At 42.8% G+C, this 21,543-nt stretch overlaps 1 protein-coding gene across 1 annotated transcript; it reads left to right on the top strand.

Moving 5' to 3' along the window:
- Positions 1 to 13,751: 13,751 nt before the first annotated feature.
- On the top strand, positions 13,752 to 16,824 carry LOC139812029 (uncharacterized). The gene is made up of 2 exons (XM_071776644.1): positions 13,752 to 15,275; positions 15,354 to 16,824. The coding sequence occupies exons 1-2, from the start codon at positions 14,348 to 14,350 to the stop codon at positions 15,536 to 15,538; spliced, it is 1,113 nt and encodes a 370-aa protein (XP_071632745.1). The 5' UTR covers positions 13,752 to 14,347; the 3' UTR covers positions 15,539 to 16,824.
- The last annotated feature ends 4,719 nt before the right edge of the window (positions 16,825 to 21,543 follow it).

The raw sequence follows: 21,543 nt of genomic DNA on the forward strand, positions 1-21,543 counted from the left end.
GAGGCAGGAGAAATGACTGAACACTGCCCGTACTTGTAATAGTAACTACGTATATTTAATATAGGACTGTAATGTGTCCTCGAGCGGGCTGTAGCGCAATCGAACTTCTTCTGAACAACGACCGACCAGAAGTGGTCACGTGCCCCTGCTTACTGCAACGCCACTCACGTATATCCAATCACAAACTCGCTACGCGCACGCTACCTACGCACGACCTACGCGCTACACTCTGTCTGCGCGCGTATTACAAACTACCCCAACATACTCAAAAGTCACATTGCGGCTGGTTTGACTAACTTACCGAAAATTATCAAGATACTTATTGAACGTCTTGTAGACTCTGGAGACATCTCTTCGTTCAGAGTGCAGAACGTAAACTTAGCTGCACAGGTTTGAGCTTACAAGAAAGATGAGGAAGTAATGAAGCATGAGCTTGCTCGAGGGAGGACGAAAACCGGAAATTGAAGCAGGAGGCGGAAACTCTTCGCGAAGAGATGATGAAGAATCAGCGTGCTCCTGCTTTCGAAACGACTTCGCGGACTTTTACTAAGTTTGACGAGCAGCGTGAAGCCAGAATGGATGCTAGGGCTAAGCGTTCTGAGGATTACCACCTCTTCCTCAGAGAGAGTCAAAACCTAGGATCGTCACAAATAAGCGATTAATTGGCAAGGTTGTGAGAATTCCCGGTAAATCGGGCAACGAGTCGAAGTCTGAGCAAAAAAGTGTTGGAGAAGCTACCTCCGCCTCAGTCTTCTCGTGGAAAAGGCCCCCCCTCCCCGTAAGAGCGGAAAATTAGCTTCTGGAGTTTGTTACAAATTTGTCGGCTCGGGTTGAAGATTCTGAAGACGACAGGTCCTGCTCGTGAGCTGAAAAAGATGCATGAGCAGATAGCTCAGTTGGCCGCTCGCACGGAGGAAATGCGTGCGATGCTGGCCTCACATTCTGATGAGCCGCCAGACGGATCTGTGAAGTTGGCACGACATTCTACGAATTTCAAAAAAATACTAAGAGTTCTGGTAGCACTTTTCATAGTTCTACAGTGCCTGATAAAAATTAAAAAAACTTCCGCATTCCTTATATTAAAAAATCAAAATTGAAATAATGTCGTGCTAACTTCGCGAATCTAGCACGACACTTCCTCCTCTAAAGTACCAAAATGCGTTGAATATTATAATATTTCACAAGAGTTCCCGATATTTCTAATCGAATTCCACATATATATACAATTTTAGATCGATATTCTACCAATTAACATTTTTAAACAATTATGATGTCCGCGTTCAGCGTGACGCTTAATGACAAGTGTCGTGCTGAAGATTTTCCGCGGTTTAACGATTATTTTCGACAGTTCTAAAAGAGTTCTGTGCTTTAAAATTAGTTGTAAAGAAAGTTCCGGTGATTAACAATTTTTAAAACAATTTTAACAGTTACGTCCAGCACGACACTTAGTGAAAATGTGTCGTGCTGATGATTTTCTGCCGTTCTGAAGGGAGTTCTCGGTAGTTCTAGCAGAGTTCTATGATTTAGAATTATTTTTACAAACAGTTCCGAAAGTTTACTATTTTTAAACAATTTTAGCAGTTACGTCTAGCACGACATTTAGTGAAAATGGGTCGTGCTGATGATTTTCTGCGGTTCTGAAGGTAGTTCTTGGTAGTTCTAGCAAAGTTCTATGCTTTAGAATTATTTTTACAAACAGTTCCGATTGTTTACTATTTTTTAAACAATTTTAGCAGTTACGTCCAGCACGACGCTTAGTGAAAATGTGTCGTGCTGATGATTTTCTGCGGTTCTGAAGGGAGTTCTCGGTAGTTTTAGCAGAGTTCTACGCTTCAGAATTATTTTTACAAACAGTTCTGACTGTTTACTATTTTTTAAACAATTTTAGCAGTTACGTCCAGCACGACATTTAGTGAAAATGGGTCGTGCTAATGATTTTCTGCGGTTCTGAAGGTAGTTCTCGGTAGTTCTAGCAAAGTTCTATGCTTTAGAATTATTTTTACAAACAGTTCCGACTGTTTACTATTTTGAAACAATTTTAGCAATTACGTTCAGCACGACGTTTAGTGAAAATGTGTCGGGCTGATGATTTTCTGCGGTTCTAAAGATAGTTCTCGGCAGTACTAGCAGGGTTCTATGCTTTAGAATTAGTTCTAAAAAGAGTTCCGGTGATTAGTTATTTTGTAAACAATTTTTTATATCCACGCTCAGCACGACGCTTGATAACAAGTGTCGTGTTGAAGATTTTACGCGGTTTAACGATTATTTTTGACAGTTCTAAAAGAGTGATTTAGAATTAGTTGTAAAAAGAGTTTTGGTGGTTAACTATTTTTTAAACAATTTCAGCAGCTACGTCCAGCACGACACTTATTGTTAGTGAAAATTTATCGTGCTGATGATTTTTTGCGGTTTTGAAGGAAGTTATTGGCAGTTGTAGCAGGGTTATATTCTCTCAAATCATTTTCAGAGTTTCGGCGGCTGTATATTTTTAAATAATTTTTCAATCTTTGAAGCCTTAATTTATTAATTTTTTTCTGACGCTCGTAATCTGACGGGTTATACATATAGATTCAAAAAATTTGAAGTGAGTTTATGGGAGCAATGAATGGTTAACAATATATTATACAGATAAGTCATGCTACGTTAATATAGCAATAATTTGCTATATACATGTAACACGGTGCACACGTGATAATTGAAAGAATCCTTTCAATGTAACTCCTTCAATGTAATTCCTTTTTATGTAACAAGTGTAGTGTATTGTACAGTGATTCTTAAGATATTTAAATCGTTGAGGTACAGTCAGCACGATGAGAAGTGGAATGAGGAATGTGTACGAAGAAATATAACATCGTTACTGCGAATGTAAGTATTGCAATAATATTATTTATATTAGCACATTATCTTAACAAAAAGTCGCTGTAATTAACAGACAATTATAGGTCGGTTTGAACATAAAAAATTAAATGCGGTTTAATTATAGTTTTTGCATTTATCGGATGTCTCTTTTTTTCATATCGTCGTAAGTATACCAACGCGCTTACGCGACATAGTGGCCGCTATCGTCACTGCTACCAGAGAAGTTTACGTAATGCGCTACTCCTACTAAAATGTAAAACTTAGACTTTAGTTCGATTTTAGTTGCAATTGTATCTAGAGAGTGTGCAATTGTGTTGTCCCGTCTTGTATATCTATTGTCCGTAAATACTGAAGTATCGATAAACAAATGTGGATCATACTCAACGTTTTCGTTAGTGGTTGCTGAGCATTTTCTGCATTTGGTCGTAAGCGCCAAAGCATCGTCTATTGCTTCTTGCATATGTTGCAGTCCTTTGCAGAGAATTATGTCCACATTTATATTTAGTTCGATAGTCTGCCTTGTTTGTGAGGAAGTACAGGTACTACATTCGATGGTTTTTCGACAACTTGGTATATCCGTGAATAAATAAGCTATCAAATGAGCAACGTTGCAATTAGTATCTAATTTAGAAATTGTACGAGTATACATTGTTATAACGTCACTAAAAAGCGAAAGATTTAACAAGATTTTCGCCCTTTCATTATAATGGCTTTGTATTATTTTACCGGTGTGCAATATTGAAAAAGCTAAATTAACAGTGCGATTTTCTGACAATTTAATATTTTCTTCGTATTGTTTTATAGTAGCAATGCCGCTTGCGACCAGGTGAAGTATTGCGTCGAACGCACAAGTTTGGTAAACGTTAATGACTTTTTTATCAATAGTGACGCTTTTTGATAACATACCATTTCTTATTAATGGTATATTTTGGTCCCTTGCTAACTTTATATAGTCCCATTCCGGACACTTATCTAAATACGACGGTTTACGTCGTTCTTTTGCAGCAGAACATTGTGTCTCTGGCGACTCACAAATAAGGCCTCGCCAATTCTCGCGAACATTGCAATTTAATTGATCGTTATTATCAACAACGGTGTCAATCGTTATGCTGTCTTTACTTTTGTTTTGTACGTCTAATATGTCCGAATTAATTGCACCAGGATAAGAACAGTTTGAAGAATTATTTGCTTGCATTTCTACGGAGCTTGCAGAAGAATAATCATGCACTATATGATTTTGTTGCTCACAAGGCTGTTCACAAGGCTCAATTAAAATATCTTCTTTACAAGATGTTAATTTTATTCTACTATCAACATAGTCTAAATGCTCATGCACAAATTTGTCGGCTCTCATCGGTAATTTGCCTTTAAATGCACGGTTTTTTAAGTCTGCAAATGCCACCTCCACAGAAGAAGAAGTGGCAATTTCTTCGCCTATGTTGAAATGCGATCGCATCGCACCGCTCCATAGTACTACGTACGGCATTAAACGAGTTTTCAATAATTTCGCGAAATCAAGATTGAAACAAGCATTTATGACTGTTCCTTCGGTGCAATTAATTGCTAATTGTTTGGCATTGTCGTATATATTGGCACTTCATTCGAACCAGTCGGAAGCATCTTTATCATCTGTTTCTTCCGAACCATCTGTGTCATTACTATAAAGATTTTCATCTATCTCATTTGTAAGTTCGGACGTTGCATCACTTTTTATTATTGAGTTTAAATACTGTAAACGCGACTCAGATGGCAGATGTTCGCTACTTTTATTGGCGCCAACATATTCGCTTAATGCCACAACAAGAATAGCTTCAAACAAAGTACACAGTTCCTCTAAAATGGTCATTTTATATGCTTGGCTCACGCAACGTAAATAAAATTTTCGAACAAATATTTTATCTTTATGTTTTAAACAATTCCATCTTGAGATCATGCATATAAAATGGCTCACATCTAATTTAATGAAACACGAGAGAATTGAATCGTGATAACCGTGTAAAATATTGTAACATTTGTTTAAGTAATGTCGCAAGTCAACGCATTTTGCAAATATTTCTGTTACTGCAATTAGAATCGCCCATCCAAAGTCGCAGATATAAAAAAATTGGCGGTTCATATTTGGAAGAGCGTTTGATTACACCTCCAGTTGCGTCAATTGTCATAAAACTTTTAGGACTTTTCGTGTTCCGTGTATTATACAACAATTGTTGTTTGGGACTCCAATAAATGCAAAAAAATTCTAATAACCCGATACAAATGGCCCGCGGTGGCCCGACGACAAATGATCCGCGACATTTGACCCATACGACATTCGGTCTAACAACGAAATATCCGATGATAAATTATCCGTAGGACAATTGATTCGAGTAACAAGTGATCCTGCTAGAGTTTTTCTTCTCCCCACGCATGTACTTTGAAGGCACACTATGTGTCTAATTTAATAAATAGTGGAGCCCCCCGCAGGGGGGCGGAACCTACTGCCTCCACGCATATACTTTTCACGCGAAACAAGGTGCCACATGGGTTTACAACTTTCCACGCGTGGAAAGCCCACGCATGTACTTTGAAGGCACACTATGTGTCTAGTTTAATAATAGTGGAGCCCCCCGCAGGGGGGCGGAACCTACTGCCTCCATGCATATACTTTCCACGCGAAACAAGGTGGCTGTTTGAGATCGTAACGACTCGCGAAACAGACGTGACTCAGATAGATTATCTTACATCAGTCGCATCGTGAAACCGCTTTAGATTGCATGAAAATTCGATTGAATTTCGACGCACGCATGAAAAATGTTCGCATAATGTCTCGCATTAAATTCGTCGCGTTGATGTTCAACATAGCATGGATCTTTCTAGCATTCGCATTTTGGAAAGTTCGCCGACATTCACTCGGCGAAAACAAAGTCAAGTAAACGAGCTAAGACAAAGGAAAGATCCATGCTATAAACATTGCGTGAAAAACAAGTATCGATATCGGCGGAGCGTCACGTGAAAACGGTGACGTCCGCACGATGACGTAGGGCTCCGGTGGCCAATCACCCTCCCGAAATTCGTGGAAACCTGCCGGGAGGAAGGCTCTTCCAGGAGATAATAAAAGGACCGCCGCTACGCCGCGGGATCGATTCTCGCTCGTAGATCACCCGCTAAAGTATTATCGCATACGACCGCTTGTACTTTGCTTCAACCGCATTTTCGCATTCGCGTAACCGCTCGCCGGTCGTGCCGTGCTAACCATTGTGCGCGCTCACGGCTTTTTCCTTCACTGGAAATATTGAAGACTTGTAAATATAGACTTTATTCTTCATTTGTATTTGCTGTTTATATTTGTTCTTTTATGTGGTCGTCTCGATACCTCGCGCGATACCACGCTACTGCGTGCTCTCGAACAGTGGCACATGGGTTTACAACTTTCTACGCGTGGAAAACCCACGCATGTACTTTGAAGGCACACTATGTGTCTAGTTTAATAATAGTGGAGCCCCCCGCAGGGGGGCGGAACCTATTGCCTTCACGCATACACTTTTATATTACATTGGAGAATTTTTTTCATAATTCTGAAATTTTTTTTACGGGCGTTTTGTCGCGGATTTAATTGGTTTGGACGATTTGTCGTGCGGATCATTTGTCTTTTGGTTTTTTCGTCTCCGGATCAAATGTCGCGGATCAAACGTCGCGGATCATTTGTCTTTGGGCCACCTGTTACGACACCGGATGGCGCCAGAATACTTTCCTTGCTTCAAACTCTATAAAAGATTTAAAATTGGATTGGCATACAAAAGTCCGTGACTTTCTAATAAACTTTGTTCTTTTGCTTTTCGCAAAACGGCAGCCTGAGGAATAATTGAGGATTCAACGTCGCCGAAATCTTTCAAACGTTGAGCTTTCTGTCTGCGAAATGTTATCGCATCCATTTTTTTCAATTAAAGTTTTAGTTACAATCTTGCGACGTTGACCTCTCAATTGACGTTTCTTTTCATATGAATGGTGGTTTTCTTCTACATTAAAAGTAGTGAAATGTATTTTGACATCGACATCATCGCATGGCCTACGCATTATTTTACCTAATATAAGCGCGTTACACTCTTTACAAGTACCACGAATAGATATATAATATCACAGTCGTACACAGTCAGTCGGAGAGCACATACGTGTTTATTATTAAGTCTAACATATACAAGTTTCGACCGTTTCGACTGAAGGTTGCTTTACTGGTCTCGGATTCTCGATTTCTCCTGCTTCCTGTATCTCGCATTTTGGATAGAATGCCAATGTGCGATAAAACGGCCCTGGATAAAAAGACGTGCAAAGGCTGCGGGGCGACAGTGGTTAGGCCGATTGTTTGTGATGATTGTGGCATCGCCTCTCATCCTGGCTGTTAACCCGAACGGGCCATCCTCACTCCGACGGCAGATTTATCTGCTGCTCCTCTGACCCGAAAGACCCTTTGGTCGGAAAAATAAGAGCCATAATTCGTGAAGAGTTCGCTAACTTTCGCGATGAAATTGTGAGTTCGTTCCGTGCTGATATAGAGCGGATTTCAGCTGAGATGCTAGGGCTAGCGGGGAGTAGGTAAGCTAGGCCGGTTCTGGACCACATACCGAGGGCGAAAGGGGGTGAGGGGCGGGGGGGAACCGCGGGCGGGGGGGACCGCGGGGGAGGGGGAACCGCGTGTTTCGGCGCCGCGGGGGAGAGGGAGGGGGGAACCGCGTTTTTCAGGCGTCGCGGGGGAGGGGAAGGGGGAAACCGCGTTTTTCAGGCGTCGCGGGGGAGAGGGAGGGGGAAACCGCGTTTTCCGGCGCCGCGGGGCGACCGCGTTTCCGCCGCGCCGCGGGGCGAGGGGGGATCCGCGTTTTCGCCGCGCCGCGGAGCGTTCGCGTTTTCGGGCGCCGCGGGGCGAGGGGGTCCGCGATCACGTTTATATTGTAAAAAAATTGCTTACCATCGCTGGATACCACCTCCCGGCTCTCAGTCATCTTCCGCACTGTGTGTCACACAACATTGATTGTCTTTTTATTGTTACATTTATTGTTACACTTATTGTTAGTCTCTTAGCAGTATAGGTCTCTTAATTTTAGATAATATACACTTAAAATATTTTTAAAAATACTGCAGTCTAAACAGTCGATATTTACACGAAAACACACATAGGACACATATTACATGTTGAAATGAGATATAGTGGCCCTCCACACGATGAACAAAAGAGGCCGTTCATCAGAATATACCGCCTGGTGTCATGTTTACGACAAGCATACAGCATCGAGAATAATCCACCGATTCTCACGATGCATGACGCACAAAACTTTGTCTGTCCTGGAGTAAAGTAAAAATACGTGCAGCACATCCTTGTAAGAGGATTTAACGCATTGACTTCAGCCTGATTCATGACTCTGAATATTTCTTCCGAAACATCCTCAGACATTTCACTATCATAACATGAATCGTCTGACAATACTGAATCATCATCATCATCATCAACTTCCATTTCTTCCTCGTCATTCACTTTCATCTTGCTTATAAAAAGGGAACGTTTTTCTTACGAGGATGAACCAATTTATTTGGAAATTGAGAAAATCTTGATGCGATCGGAGATCGGCGATTCCGATCTCGCGACGGAATAGATATCGCACTACGTCGACTCTCCTCTTATCCAATCTGCTACAGTTTCTCATCTGCGGTTCGCTGATTTTCACAATCTTGAATTCAGAATTACGTATCGGTTTGCAAAGTTTTGAGTACTTGCTCATATCGGTGGGCTTTGATATACTGCTCTTAAGATGGCGAACCAATTGTTGTATAAACCGCACGATCATGCACACCAACCGACTCTCACTTCTAGGCCTCGACTACTGAGCGTACCTTCAAATTCATCCTACTACCTCTCACTATTATCACATCGTTTGTTTATCATATCTAATTTCATCTCAGTAGCCGTACGGATGCGCCTTCTGAGAAATCTGCGATGTGCAGTTTTGCACGTGTGCAATGAAGTCACCGCGAGACACGTATGTTCTCGAAAACGATATCGCGCCATTGACTTTCGGTAATTTGATCTGTAAAACTGCTATTGAACAGCTATCAAACAACTAAAACAGCTATCTGTATAACTGCGATCTGTATAACTGCTATTGAACCGCCATCAAACTTCTTTTAAACAGCTAAAAACAGCTATCAAACAGCTCTTGAACCGCTATGAAACAGCTAAAAATAGCTAAAAACAGCTATCAAACAGCTATCAAACAGCTATGAAACAACTAAAAACAGCTAAAAACAGCTATCAAACAGCTATTGAACCGCTATGAAACAGCTAAAAACAGCTATCAAACAGCTCTTGAACAGCTATCAAACAACTAAAACAGCTAAAAACAGCTATCAAACAACTAAAAACAGCTAAAAACAGCTATTGAACTGCTATGAAACAGCTAAAAACAGCTATCAAACAGCTATTGAACTGCTATGAAACAGCTAAAAACAGCTATTGAACTGCTATGAAACAGCTAAAAACAGCTAAAAACAGCTATCAAACAGCTATTAAATCGCTATGAAACAGCTAAAAACAGCTATCAAACAGCTATAAAACAGCTAAAAACAGCTATAAAACAACTAAAACAGCTATCAGTATAACTGCGATCTGTATAACTGCTATTGAATCACTATGAAACAGCTAAAAAGAGCCATCAAACAACTAAAAACAACTAAAAACAGCTCTTGAACAGCTAAAACATCTATATTATACTACAAAGTATGTAGGAAAAAGAAATAAAACATTTATATATACATATATAGTTTATTTCAAAAAAATCATAATTTTTTCAGGTGTCGCGACCACCAGTTAAATATTTTTAATACATTTTGTAATGCGCAATTTTTAACATGTTTTTCGCATCTTACAGTATTAGTAACATCTAGATTATTTAAAGATTCGATATCTTCGTAATCTGCATCCAAAGTCTCAATTTTTAGATGTTTTCTCGCTTTATTCTCAAGCAGATCCACCAGCCATTCTCGTTTCTGGCATCTCTTGACGTACACAAGAGTCGACGTCTCATCGCCCTCTCCAAGTACGGCCGATGTAATTAGATGTTTCGCCATGCTGTAGGGCACGTTTCCGTCCTCCCATCGTAGTCCATGGTGATTCGCAATCAACCAGGAAGCGCATGATCTGTCGGACTTCGTGAGGAGACTCCATGGCATGGGACATGTAAAAATGTAATGCGCCAAAACGGTCCCGTTTCTCAGAACCGCCACCTCTTTCACGACAAATTTCATCCCGACGGTGAATCCTTGCAGATCAACAAACGTCGGTACGATCATGACGAAACGACGGAGCAATCTGTATCTTATCGCGGTACATCAGTGTCTCTTATATTGTAATATCTGCTTATATTGCAATATCTGCTGATATTGCAATTTACATGAGTTTGCGCACTACATTAGACAACGGACAGTATTCGATTACGCGATCATGCAAGATGAGACAATAGGCGGTAGTATTTGCAGGTACATTTTCTTTACAATCAAATTCTATTCGCACATCCACGGTGGCGCTCTTGACAGATTCGCGAGCAATTGATGACAACAAAAGGTCCTTCCATCAGGAATGTATACAAGCTGCAAAGCGTATCGAAGGACTCGTATCCGTAATAAGTTTTACGAAAACGCGCATACATATCGAAAAGAACGGCGTATCAATTTTTGCCAAAATCCAGATTCATGTCGTCGTACGGATAAAATTCGGAGTTTAGATAAAGTTTCACGTTGGTCAAATTACAGTCATCGAATACGCTAACATTTTGAGACATGATATTCTTGCGGCCGGTCTGCAGCGCAAAGATAACGTACCGCGGCTTCTCCAGCTGAGTCGCCGTTTTGACGGCCCATGAATGCTTGGTCGTGCTCTGCAACATGGGATACTCATACAGATCCCACGAACGGAAACTGACACTAAGATATCGCCCGCTTTCCAAGGCCCGTAGCATAGATAGCTTATTGACCTCGTTTAATGTAACGTGAGGCATTCGCCACTGTATTTTAAACAATTCGATTTCCGGCTCCGTCGCAGGATTTCCTACAATGCAATTGTTATCGCTACGCGCTCGTATCAAAATTAATTCGTGACGAGCGTTAACAACCACGCGTTTGTAATCTTCGCAAAAGCCCAGCAACTTGAGCGGTACGCAAAAGTTGAAGTATCCTTCCGGTATGCTCGATGTAACGTCCCAGCCAGCATTCCGCATGAGTTGAGAATCATTATACGATAGCGATACGTAGTTCTTGATGGTACTGGTTATGCCAACGTTTCTGTTGCGATCAATCTCCACACCGTTGAGCTCGTATCGAATTTCATCAAACATGAACGCCGCGCAATTATTCGCAAGCGTTGTCACAGACTCGTCATTTTTTCTCTTTATTACCAATCGTCCTTCAACGTAGAGAAAGCTCTCGCACGGCAACGTGTATAAATCCTGCTGTTGTATGGGTATTCTTATCTCATCGTTATGTCCAAACGTTGTGTTGGCGTACGGATTGTACGTGTGTGTCTCAATCTTGACGACGCTATCGTCAAAGATCGGTTCACCTCCAATGTTTAAGATATTAGCCATTTCGTACGACGAAACCCAATGATTTCAAAAATTCAATGTTCGACGCAGTGAGTTTCTTCTTTGGCGATCGGATTGTCTTTTTGTTTCTCGTCTGTTGCACCTGCTCAGCTTCGTTCAGTACGAGCATCTCACGTTATCGCTGTCGTCTTCGTACATGCAGTCTAACGGTGATCTCTTCTCCGCGAAAATCAATCAATCGACCGTCCTGATCCACGACGCGAAGCGTCAAGTCCGAAATGCTCCGTACGATGATCGGAAGGTAAATGATCTGTGCCGGCGTTTCCGATATCTTATATCCTGGTGGCACGCTCGGTGAAAACTCGTGTATCGTGTGCACGTACTTGTCGTTGCTGTACGCACCCGCGGTCACGTTACACTCTATGCGAATAATGTTTACGTTGAGCGATCCAATGTTGTTCGGTTTTGTGAAATTTATCCGATAAGCGCACTTGATCTCGCTCTTCATCGTATTGTTATTAGCATGAATAATAATCAATGGGTGCGGTTCATCTTCGTTTGTCGAGACATTATTGGATTGGTCCCATAAAAGAGCGCGTTTCAGATACATGTCTATATCACGCAGCTCGTACGATCCTTCGGGAATGGTAATCTCCTTGTCGTCGTCGTCATAGTAGAATTTATTGTTCGACGAATTTACATTCGGTATCGTGTGATAGGTTTCAAAATCTGTTAGACCGAGCTCGTAATCGCCATCGCTCAAATCCACGGCGGGAAAGTAGCTTACCGCGAGGATGCTGCTCTTGCCGGTAAGCGTAAATGTCAGTGACATGTTTGAATGAATACTGAGATTAAACAGCGTAACGCCGGTCTTTAAATTGATTGTCAACCGACTGTAAAAAACGCAGACACAGTTGTCCGCAATTGCTCTGATCGTATCGCTGATAAGGTGTGCGATTGTACTCTATTACATTGTTCTCTAGATACTGCGCCAATTCTCTCGGTGGTCGAAGATTGCCAAAACTGTCGAAATATATGGCACGATCTCCCCTCTTCGCGTACGCCACCCAGTGAGTACCCAGTCCCTCAGTATTATCCAAATTCACGATACCGCTCTCGTTTCGACGTATACCGCCGATCGGTAACGAGTCGCGCATGAAAATACCTCTAAAATATGGAATGCGCATACGTTTTGCCAATTGTTGCAGTTGTACATTGGTAGTTACACCCTTGGGGATTTTTAGCGTCTCTTCGACGTTTTTTTTTTCTCGAGACTCCCCGTCCGCGTTTGTACGGAGCGAGATAAAGTCCGTGACCTTCCATGGCGCGATTGTGACGCTGCATCTCTTCCAGCTGACGTCGCGCGGCTTTGTTATCATTCACGGCCTTTGCGACTCCCGCCGCTCCGCCGACCAACGAGCCGAGAACCCCTAATAACGGCAGGATCGGTAGGATACCGCCGCGTTTCGCTACCGGAAGTATTCGCTTGGTCTTCTTCTTTTTCTTCGTTTTCAAACCCATACCGAGTTTCGTTTTAGCCTTCATGGCCGCCCAGACGGCTGTAGCCGCAGCTCTCTCTCCGAGAGTCGAATCGTTCGCGGTGACACGTTTTCGCGCTTCCGCGGCGAGTATATTGTCTGCCACGTGTCGTTCTGCGAGATCGTTGCTACGCGAGTAGGCTATGTCGTGCTCGCGACACGCCGCGTCCAATGGATTGATACCCCGATCACCTCTTGCCAATCGTGTTTCTAAACGAGTTCCCGGTCCGCAAAATTGATAGCCGGGGATATGTAATTCGATCGGAAGCGCGTTTATCGCGCGATTCAGCAGACCTCGACCTATCTTCGGCGGCATTCGCCGCAGTTTTTTATCAACGGCGGCGGACCGTCGATGTGCGTTTGCTGACACGGCAAATTATAATGTATTAAACAGCGCCGATATTGCTAAACCTCCGAATCTGCCTTGATATGTTCGGGAAGCTTATCCCACAAATAATCTATGTGATTATAAAACTGTCGCAGTAGAATGACCTTTGGTATATACTTTAACTGCTCGGCGGTTAAATCGTAAATATCGCTGTTATCCGACACGAGCAAAAACATTTTAAAGACTCAGCATCTCAGCTCTACGCGTCTCTATAAATAGGCCAGCTTTCTCGATATTGTTATTCATTCGTTGTGGAGGGGAGGTAAAATGCGGTTCGTACGACAATCGCGGACGATCAAAGTGACAAACTTTGACGATAGGATGCCGTTAACGAAAGAGGTACGCAAACATGGAGGCATGCTACCGATTTCTATACGCGGTATCATCTGCGGTCCGTCGAATTGCGGCAAGACAAACGTCTTGAGTTTGCTGGAAAGTCCGCACGGTGTACGTTTCGAGAACGTGTATGTATACTCGAAATCGTTGCAACAACCGAAATATCGATATTTGGAGAATATACTAACACCGATAGAAGAGATTGGCTACTTTACGTTCTCGAATAACAGTGACGTCATTCCGCCGAGCGAGGCGCTCCCGAATTCTATTTTTATCTTTGATGACGTGGCGTGCGACAAGCAGGATACGATAAGAGAATACTTTGCAATGGGCCGGCACGCGGACGTTGACTCTTTCTATCTTTGTCAGACGTATGCGAAGATACCGAAGCATCTTATACGCGACAACGCGAATTTATTGATTCTGTTTAAACAGGATGGTACCAATCTGAAACACATATACAACGATCACGTAAACACAGATATGTCTTACGATGATTTCAGTAAATTGTGTCATACGTGTTGGCAACAAAAGTACGGATTCGTGGTGATAGACAAGGACAGCGCGATTTCAAATGGTCGATACAGAAAAGGATTTAACGACTTTGCGATACCGAAACGTGGTTAGTTGTTGTCGACGCGTCGATTGAACAACGTTAGCGCAACATGGACAGCAGCGAGGAGATTAGAGAGCGCGAGAGGATAGCAAATCAAATTGCGAAAACGAGCAAATCGATTCGCAAAAAATATCACGCCTTGAAAACTGGTAAAGTGGAGGAAGATATCGCGTTGGAGAGACACTTTAAGCCCATCGAGCCTCTAAGGCAGATTGCCGAAAACACCGTTGCTGGCAAAGAATCTGACGTGTCAAAGATTGAGAATGAAACGGCGTGGGAAGACGAAAAGCCAAAGCTCAAACGACAACGACCAAACGCCTCGTTTAACAACTCTGTAATGGCTTCAACTCCGGTTACGTTGAAACGATCGATAAATGTGCCATCTAATTTGAGCGAAATAACAAAAATTTTTAAACCGCGTAAATCGAAACGATCGAAAGGTCCATTGAATGAACCACCGATAACCTCTGCACCTTCCGTACAACCCACAGTGCTCGCAAACGAAGATGTTTTCGAAACCTCGAATGACCCACTCGTGACGTCCGTTCGACAGCAGTTGCAAACATCTGAGGGTCAAGAAACGTTGCGAGATCAATTGGGTCCATTGAGCCAAAAGTATGTCGGGGCAGTTCTGAGCGGCGATCAAGAAAGCGGTATGGACATCGCGTACGGTGTTAAATTCACCAACGATGGAATGATGCTCGGTAATAAACGTTTTGACGTGAACTACGCGGACAAGATAATTATCGACGGCATACGATACAATGGCACACGCGGTCTTTTCGAATTAATCTTTAAGAAATATCCCGATCATGATATCTACACAGAGGACGATATGCAAACGTACAAGAGCATTCTGTTGATGACGAGTGCTCATAAACGCAATTATGATGCTCACGCTCAAATAAAGGGCAACGGGGGATACAAGTACACACATATAATCGGGCCGTTGATTTCGGGTAAAAAAGCTGGAAAAGGTATACCGCGTGCCATGACAGGCAACAAGATCGACCATATAATTGCATCGTCGATTTCGGGTAAAAAAGCTGGAAAAGGTATACCGCGTGCCATGACATTAAACGACAACAAGATCGATTATGTTCATTGGGACGATCCCAACGAGCTTGTAGATCGTCTCAGATTGCTCGAAGCTTCGCGCCTAGCGGGTCACACCGGTCACGATAACGAAATTCTGTCGATTATCGAGGAACTTCGCGAGGCTGGACTTATTATAAATTAAGTGGCGCGACAGCGAGTCATTCAATCAACATCGAAATGCCGATCAACAAGTTTGGTATATCGCTCGGAAGAGGCGGTGCGGAACCGTACTATCAATGGAGAGGATTAATCAGAAATTACGTGCGCGATAACGCTCTTTGCATGGTCGCCACCGACTTTGACGCGAAATCACGCAAGATTCGACGGATAGCGCCGCCTGTAGATGATGGCGATGCAGCCAATAAACGTTACGTGCAGCAGAGCGTGCAAATTTTGAAAGATCGACAGGATGAAATGGAGAGAAAGATGGTCGCATTCCAGAATAACGTGCAAACTACCCTAAACGAACTTCAAAAGATGATTCATGATGTAATTGCGAATCATCGCGAATAGATAAGAACGTACATCTGATATCTGCGTCAGTTGCACGTCATCGTCATGGCTGGTAAGAAGCAATCAACTGAGAAACGGAGGCTTGTGGAAGAATTACACGCTCCTGCGAGAAGAAATTTTTCTCGAAGACGCGTCATAGTGCGCGGATACGATGACCTGTGGCAGGCGGATGTGGTCGAGATGCGTCCATACACGCGATTTAACAGAGGCTACCACTACATACTCACCGTTATCGACGTGCTGAGCAAGCACGCATGGGCCGTACCGCTCAAGGCCAAGAGCGGACCCGAGGTTACTGCGGCGATCGCGAAAATAATTCGAGACGGCGGAAGATGCCCGAAAAATCTGCAGACTGACAAGGGAAAAGAATTTTACAACGCAAACTCTTGAAGAAACATAATATCAATCACTATTCGACATATTCCGTAATGAAGGCATCGGTCGTCGAACGATTCAATCGCACGCTCAAGAACGGCATGTGGAAAATGTTTACGCGCAATGGAAATTACAAATGGATCGACTCGCTGCCAGGTCTCGTATCGGATTACAACGCGCGAAAGCATTGAACTATCGGCATGCGACCCATCGATGTTACCCCCGCGATCGCCGACAAGCTCCTAACAACGGTGTACAGCCACGTAAAGATCGCTGCTCCCGCGCGATTCAAATTGGACGATTCGGTACGCGTGAGTAAATTCAAGACAATCTTCGAAAAAGGATACACGCCAAATTGGACCACGGAGGTGTTTAGAATCGTCAAAGTGCAGAAAACTAATCCTGTGACGTATCTGTTGGAAGATTCCTGCGGAAAACCCGTCGCCGGCGGCTTCTACGAATACGAGTTACATCGCGTTGCTAATCCCGACGTGTATCTCGTTGAAAAAGTTTTGCGCAAAAGAGGGGATGAGGTTTATGTAAAGTAGTTAGGATTTGATAATTCACACAATTCATGGATACACAAGAATAATGTATTGTAAAAATTTATTACAGTATAAAAATATACATATATATACATATGAGTCATTTATTTTCCTAAATATCTAAATGTAATTACAATATATTTACAGCGGTATTTACAATATATTTACAATGGTATTTACAATATATTTACAATGGTATTTTATAATGTTCCCATGGCAGCGTTTTGGTAGAACCGGGTATAATGTATCGCTTATCATCGTACGGACTTAGAGCTATTTTTGTTTCAGACACGGTGTATACCTCGTGTTTTTTGGATCTTATGCAGGTTTGCTGTCGCGTCATTTCAATTTCGTCGCGCAGACACCGCGTGTAATCGTCGAACGTTATCGACCTGGCTACGACGTTACTCTTAACACCTTTAGCCTTTTTCGTATCTTTCTTACCGTCCACTCGCAAGGCGTACATCTTTGCTCTAAGCCCGACGAATTCGGTCATTATCGCACCGTTATTTTCGTCTTTCATTAAGCCCGGAACTTTTTTATTGGCGAGTGGGATACTGTATGTATTATCAATCGCGTAATCGCTAGTGTCAAATCTATGAATGTGGCGCTTCATGATATCATACACATCGTCGCACTCGATGTGATAAATGAGACTGTCAGTATCGGTGTACGTGACTTTACACTTGTCGCGATACAACGGTAACATGTACTCGTGATGAAATTCGTACAAACATGTCTTGGATATATCGAGGATGCACATACCCACATAGATTGGTTTGTCGAACTTCACCTCGAGTTTTCGCATTTCTATTGCTACTAAATTCTCCGAAAAGACGCTTCGGCTATGAAAATTTGGTTTTGCAATCATAGCCTCCGCGCCGTATCTACCCTCCCAATGAGTCACGAGTCGCACGTCAACGTGATTGCGCACATTCTCCATGGTTTTGCCAAACACGGCATTGTTCATCAATTTGTATAAATTTTTCTCGAAATCATTGTTGGCCAACGTTCTAAATTTCGTATTGAGGTCTATATAATCGCGAAGCCATGGAGATTGCGCGAATTTCAGTATACGGTGAATTTTTGATATACGGAGACCGTGACGAGTACACTGCTGCAGGTTGCGATAATGTATTACATAACGTTTCTTATCGTATAATGTTGCGAGGAGCTTATCCTGCCGCTTGCCGGGTGGTTTATCGCGCGTCGGACAGAACGGTAGGTCAGTGTGCGCGTCGTGAAGATGTTGCGGATACTCCAAGTCGACTTCGAGAATGTAGCCTATCGAGGAATCCAACGCGACATCCATAACATTAAAATCGGTTACGTCGTCGACCCATTTAAAATCTGCGTATGGCAATGGTTGACTCATTGCCCAGCCGTATAAGTTATTTACATCAAAATACATGAGGTACGACGACGGTTTCGATGGATCGTACGACTGCATGTACTTGTTGTTGGCCAGCGTGTATCTGTTTGAACATTGACTCAAACCGCCGCGTATACCGCGTTCGATAAACATGACCATGTCAATGTCGGTGAGCAATTCGAAATTGATGTGTGTATGCTTCAACATAGCATCCCACGTAAAACCCGGTAGAGTATAATAATACGCCGGATCGAGTCCATAACTCGCGACGCAACTATCGCGAAAATTTTCAAAGATATCGGCCAACAGCAAGACATCGGTCTTGAGATATAAATCGCTGTAATCACCGAGCGTTTGAATGGAGAACCGCTGCCAGACGTCGACGGCGTGCGCGTAATCGCTCTCGGATACGGTGTCACCTGTCAATGAACTGTAAAACGAGTCGCGCGGTGGTAAACACAAGTCCTCCAATTTTTCGACGCAGTCAATGTATTCATATGGAAATACGCCTTTTCGTGTCAGCAAATTAAAATTTTCTGCGGATAATTCACAAAATTCGCGTTGCAATATTCGCAGTTTATCCTTGCTGAGATAAGATGCCAATTTGTCGAGACTAGCGGTGAGAAACTTGTACGAATCGATAAATCGCAATTTGACGCACGTTTTCTTATCTTTATCTTCGGTGCTTTGAACGTTTTTTGTAAACGAAATATATTTTTCTTTTGTGATCGGGAGTAAATCTACATGTCCTTCGTATGCTGTTGCTATTTCAGTTATAATAAAATGTGCATCGTATCCCGATAAATTATGAAACACTATGGGAATGCAATGCGAATCTTTATAGTTTAAGTTACAATTCGAATGCGCGGGACCTCTGTATTGACCGGTCAGGTGACAATGGTCGTGTACTCGCACGTCGTCTGGCTCGAACGGTTCTTCGCACACGTGACAGTGCATTGCGCTGTTAAACTTTTCCCACTCGTCTCGCGTGAAATCTGCCATGGGTACATTAGTGGACAAAATGGTCTTTACGTCGTGAGCTAAACGTCTTAGCTCCTCGGCGAACCACGCAACGCAATCCTTATCGCGACGAAACCGATACATAGATAACGACTCGTCGTACGAACAACGCACGTAGTACCCTATGCTAAACACGCGATGATGTTGATATGTGTACCTGGACGTTTCCGGATCCGCTTCCATCTTCTCCAGGGTACACTCCAGGTCGGCGTATACGACAAACGGAACTCGTTCCTTCCTGTTGTGATTTTTAAAGGCCAACCACTTGTCGTTATCGCTCGGTAACTTGATCGCGCAGTCATTCATCTCCTGACAGTCGACGGTGTGGGCAGCCAATTTCTCGTTGGAGCTGAAGTAGTGCAAACATCTGCAAAAAAATAAACGCAAATTATATAAATTTTTTTTATACACAAAATATTCTATATATTATTAAAAGAACTATAGGTACTTACCGATCGCAAATGTACTTTGTGTGTCCATGTTTATTAATTTGCGAGCTCACAAGGCGGGATAGGTTCTTGATCCACGCAAAATGTCCCACGTTGTCGTTATGCACGTACAGCAGATTTACGTGTCTGTCCATCTTTCGGTCAGTAACACGTATTGGTAGGATTGCAAGTTCCGTGTTTTTTTTCTCGATGCTAAACACGTTGATGGAGATGTTGTTGTGATTTTCAAACCGTTTAATTTGATCCAACGTCATTGGAAACTCAATGTCCGTAAGATCTAGCACCGACGTGTAATGTGGATACGACGATTCCAGACTGCATTTCTTTGGGCTGGATGTAGAGCAGCCGTCACTGACCATGCGAAACATGCATTGTCCATTGATCGCACATTTATCACCGCTTTCTTCTTTTTAATTTCTTGCGGTATTTCCACAAAACACCCCGCGTGCAATGGATTGTATTTGTTCACATTTACCATTAAATTGAGTATACGCGACAACGCCCATCCGCTATCACGTTCCTGGAATTCCTCCAGCTTTGCTAAGGTAGGCTCGATGACGTGTTGCTTGTACCACTCGTGCAGATCGGACTCACGAAAGAGTTCATAGCTTCTCGTTGCGATACTTTTATTTGCGCGTTTGTCACCCGCAACAAATTCACCATTAAACATTGTGTATATTTTTACATTGCCATGTCGTTGCATGACGTTCCGCACACGATCGAGTACAATGTCTCCCGCATCTTTGAGAAATTGACGAGGGTCGATGTGTTTGGAATTTATTACCGCACCTGTCAATATACGAATTTTAAAAGCCGTATCTATCTTGTGCCATCTGAGTCCTGTCTCACTCGCACTGTATCCAGCACCCACATGTACGAAACGTTGACGTACCGAGTCTTTCAAACCTTCGAGTCTTGCGATACAAGCGACCAATGACTGTTTGAGACCGATCGATGACTGATCGATTGATAATCGTGGCCGTTTAATTCGGCTTTGTTCTTCCAACGATTCGATAAACTCGTCGCATCGTTGCTCCCACGCGGCAAAGTCTTCCCTCGAATTTAACAGGGTGGATTGCTCCAACAACTCTTGCTCCATGTTATTGCACGATCCTCTTGCTAATGCCATTTGTTGCACTCACGACTTCCAGTTCTCGACTATTGAGCGTATCCCCTAGATTCGTCATTTTATATTCTACTAATGATGCATCGTTTACTTATCATATCTAATTTCATCTCAGCAGCCGTACATCGGCGCTATTTGCAAAATTTGCAGTTTTGCACGTGTTTGATGAAATCATTGCGAGACACGTACGTTCACGAAAACGCGCCATTGACTTTTGGTGATTTGATCTGTATCAATGCAGCAGCCGTACATCGGCGCTATTTGCAGTTTTGCACGTGTTTGATGAAATCATCGCGAGACATGTCGCGACATGTTCTTCAAAACAATAACGCTCCATTGAATTATGCGAAATTGCAAATTTTGCAGTTTTGCACGTGTTCGATAAAATCATCGCGAGACACGTCGCGACATGTTCTTCAAAACAATAACGCTCCACTGACTTATGCGAAATTGCAAAATTTGCAGTTTTGCACGTGTTCGATGAAATCATCGCGAGACACGTATGCTCTTGAAAAGAAATCATATTTGATGCCCGATGAGGTGATCTCATCACGAATGTTCTTGACAAAGATATGACATTTAACGTATATGTGGATTGTGGTGGCGGTCACCATGCAGCAGCCGTGCATTGGCGCTATTTTTGCAAGATTTGCAGTTTTGGGTATGTATAAATGGTCTACGAGGATTCTAGAGCGCAGTCGTGTGTTCGATACGGTTCGAGTACGTTGCAAACAGCCTCCAGATACG

This window comes from Temnothorax longispinosus, chromosome 4 (genome assembly GCF_030848805.1).
Source record: "Temnothorax longispinosus isolate EJ_2023e chromosome 4, Tlon_JGU_v1, whole genome shotgun sequence".
Classification (NCBI taxonomy): domain Eukaryota; kingdom Metazoa; phylum Arthropoda; class Insecta; order Hymenoptera; family Formicidae; genus Temnothorax; species Temnothorax longispinosus.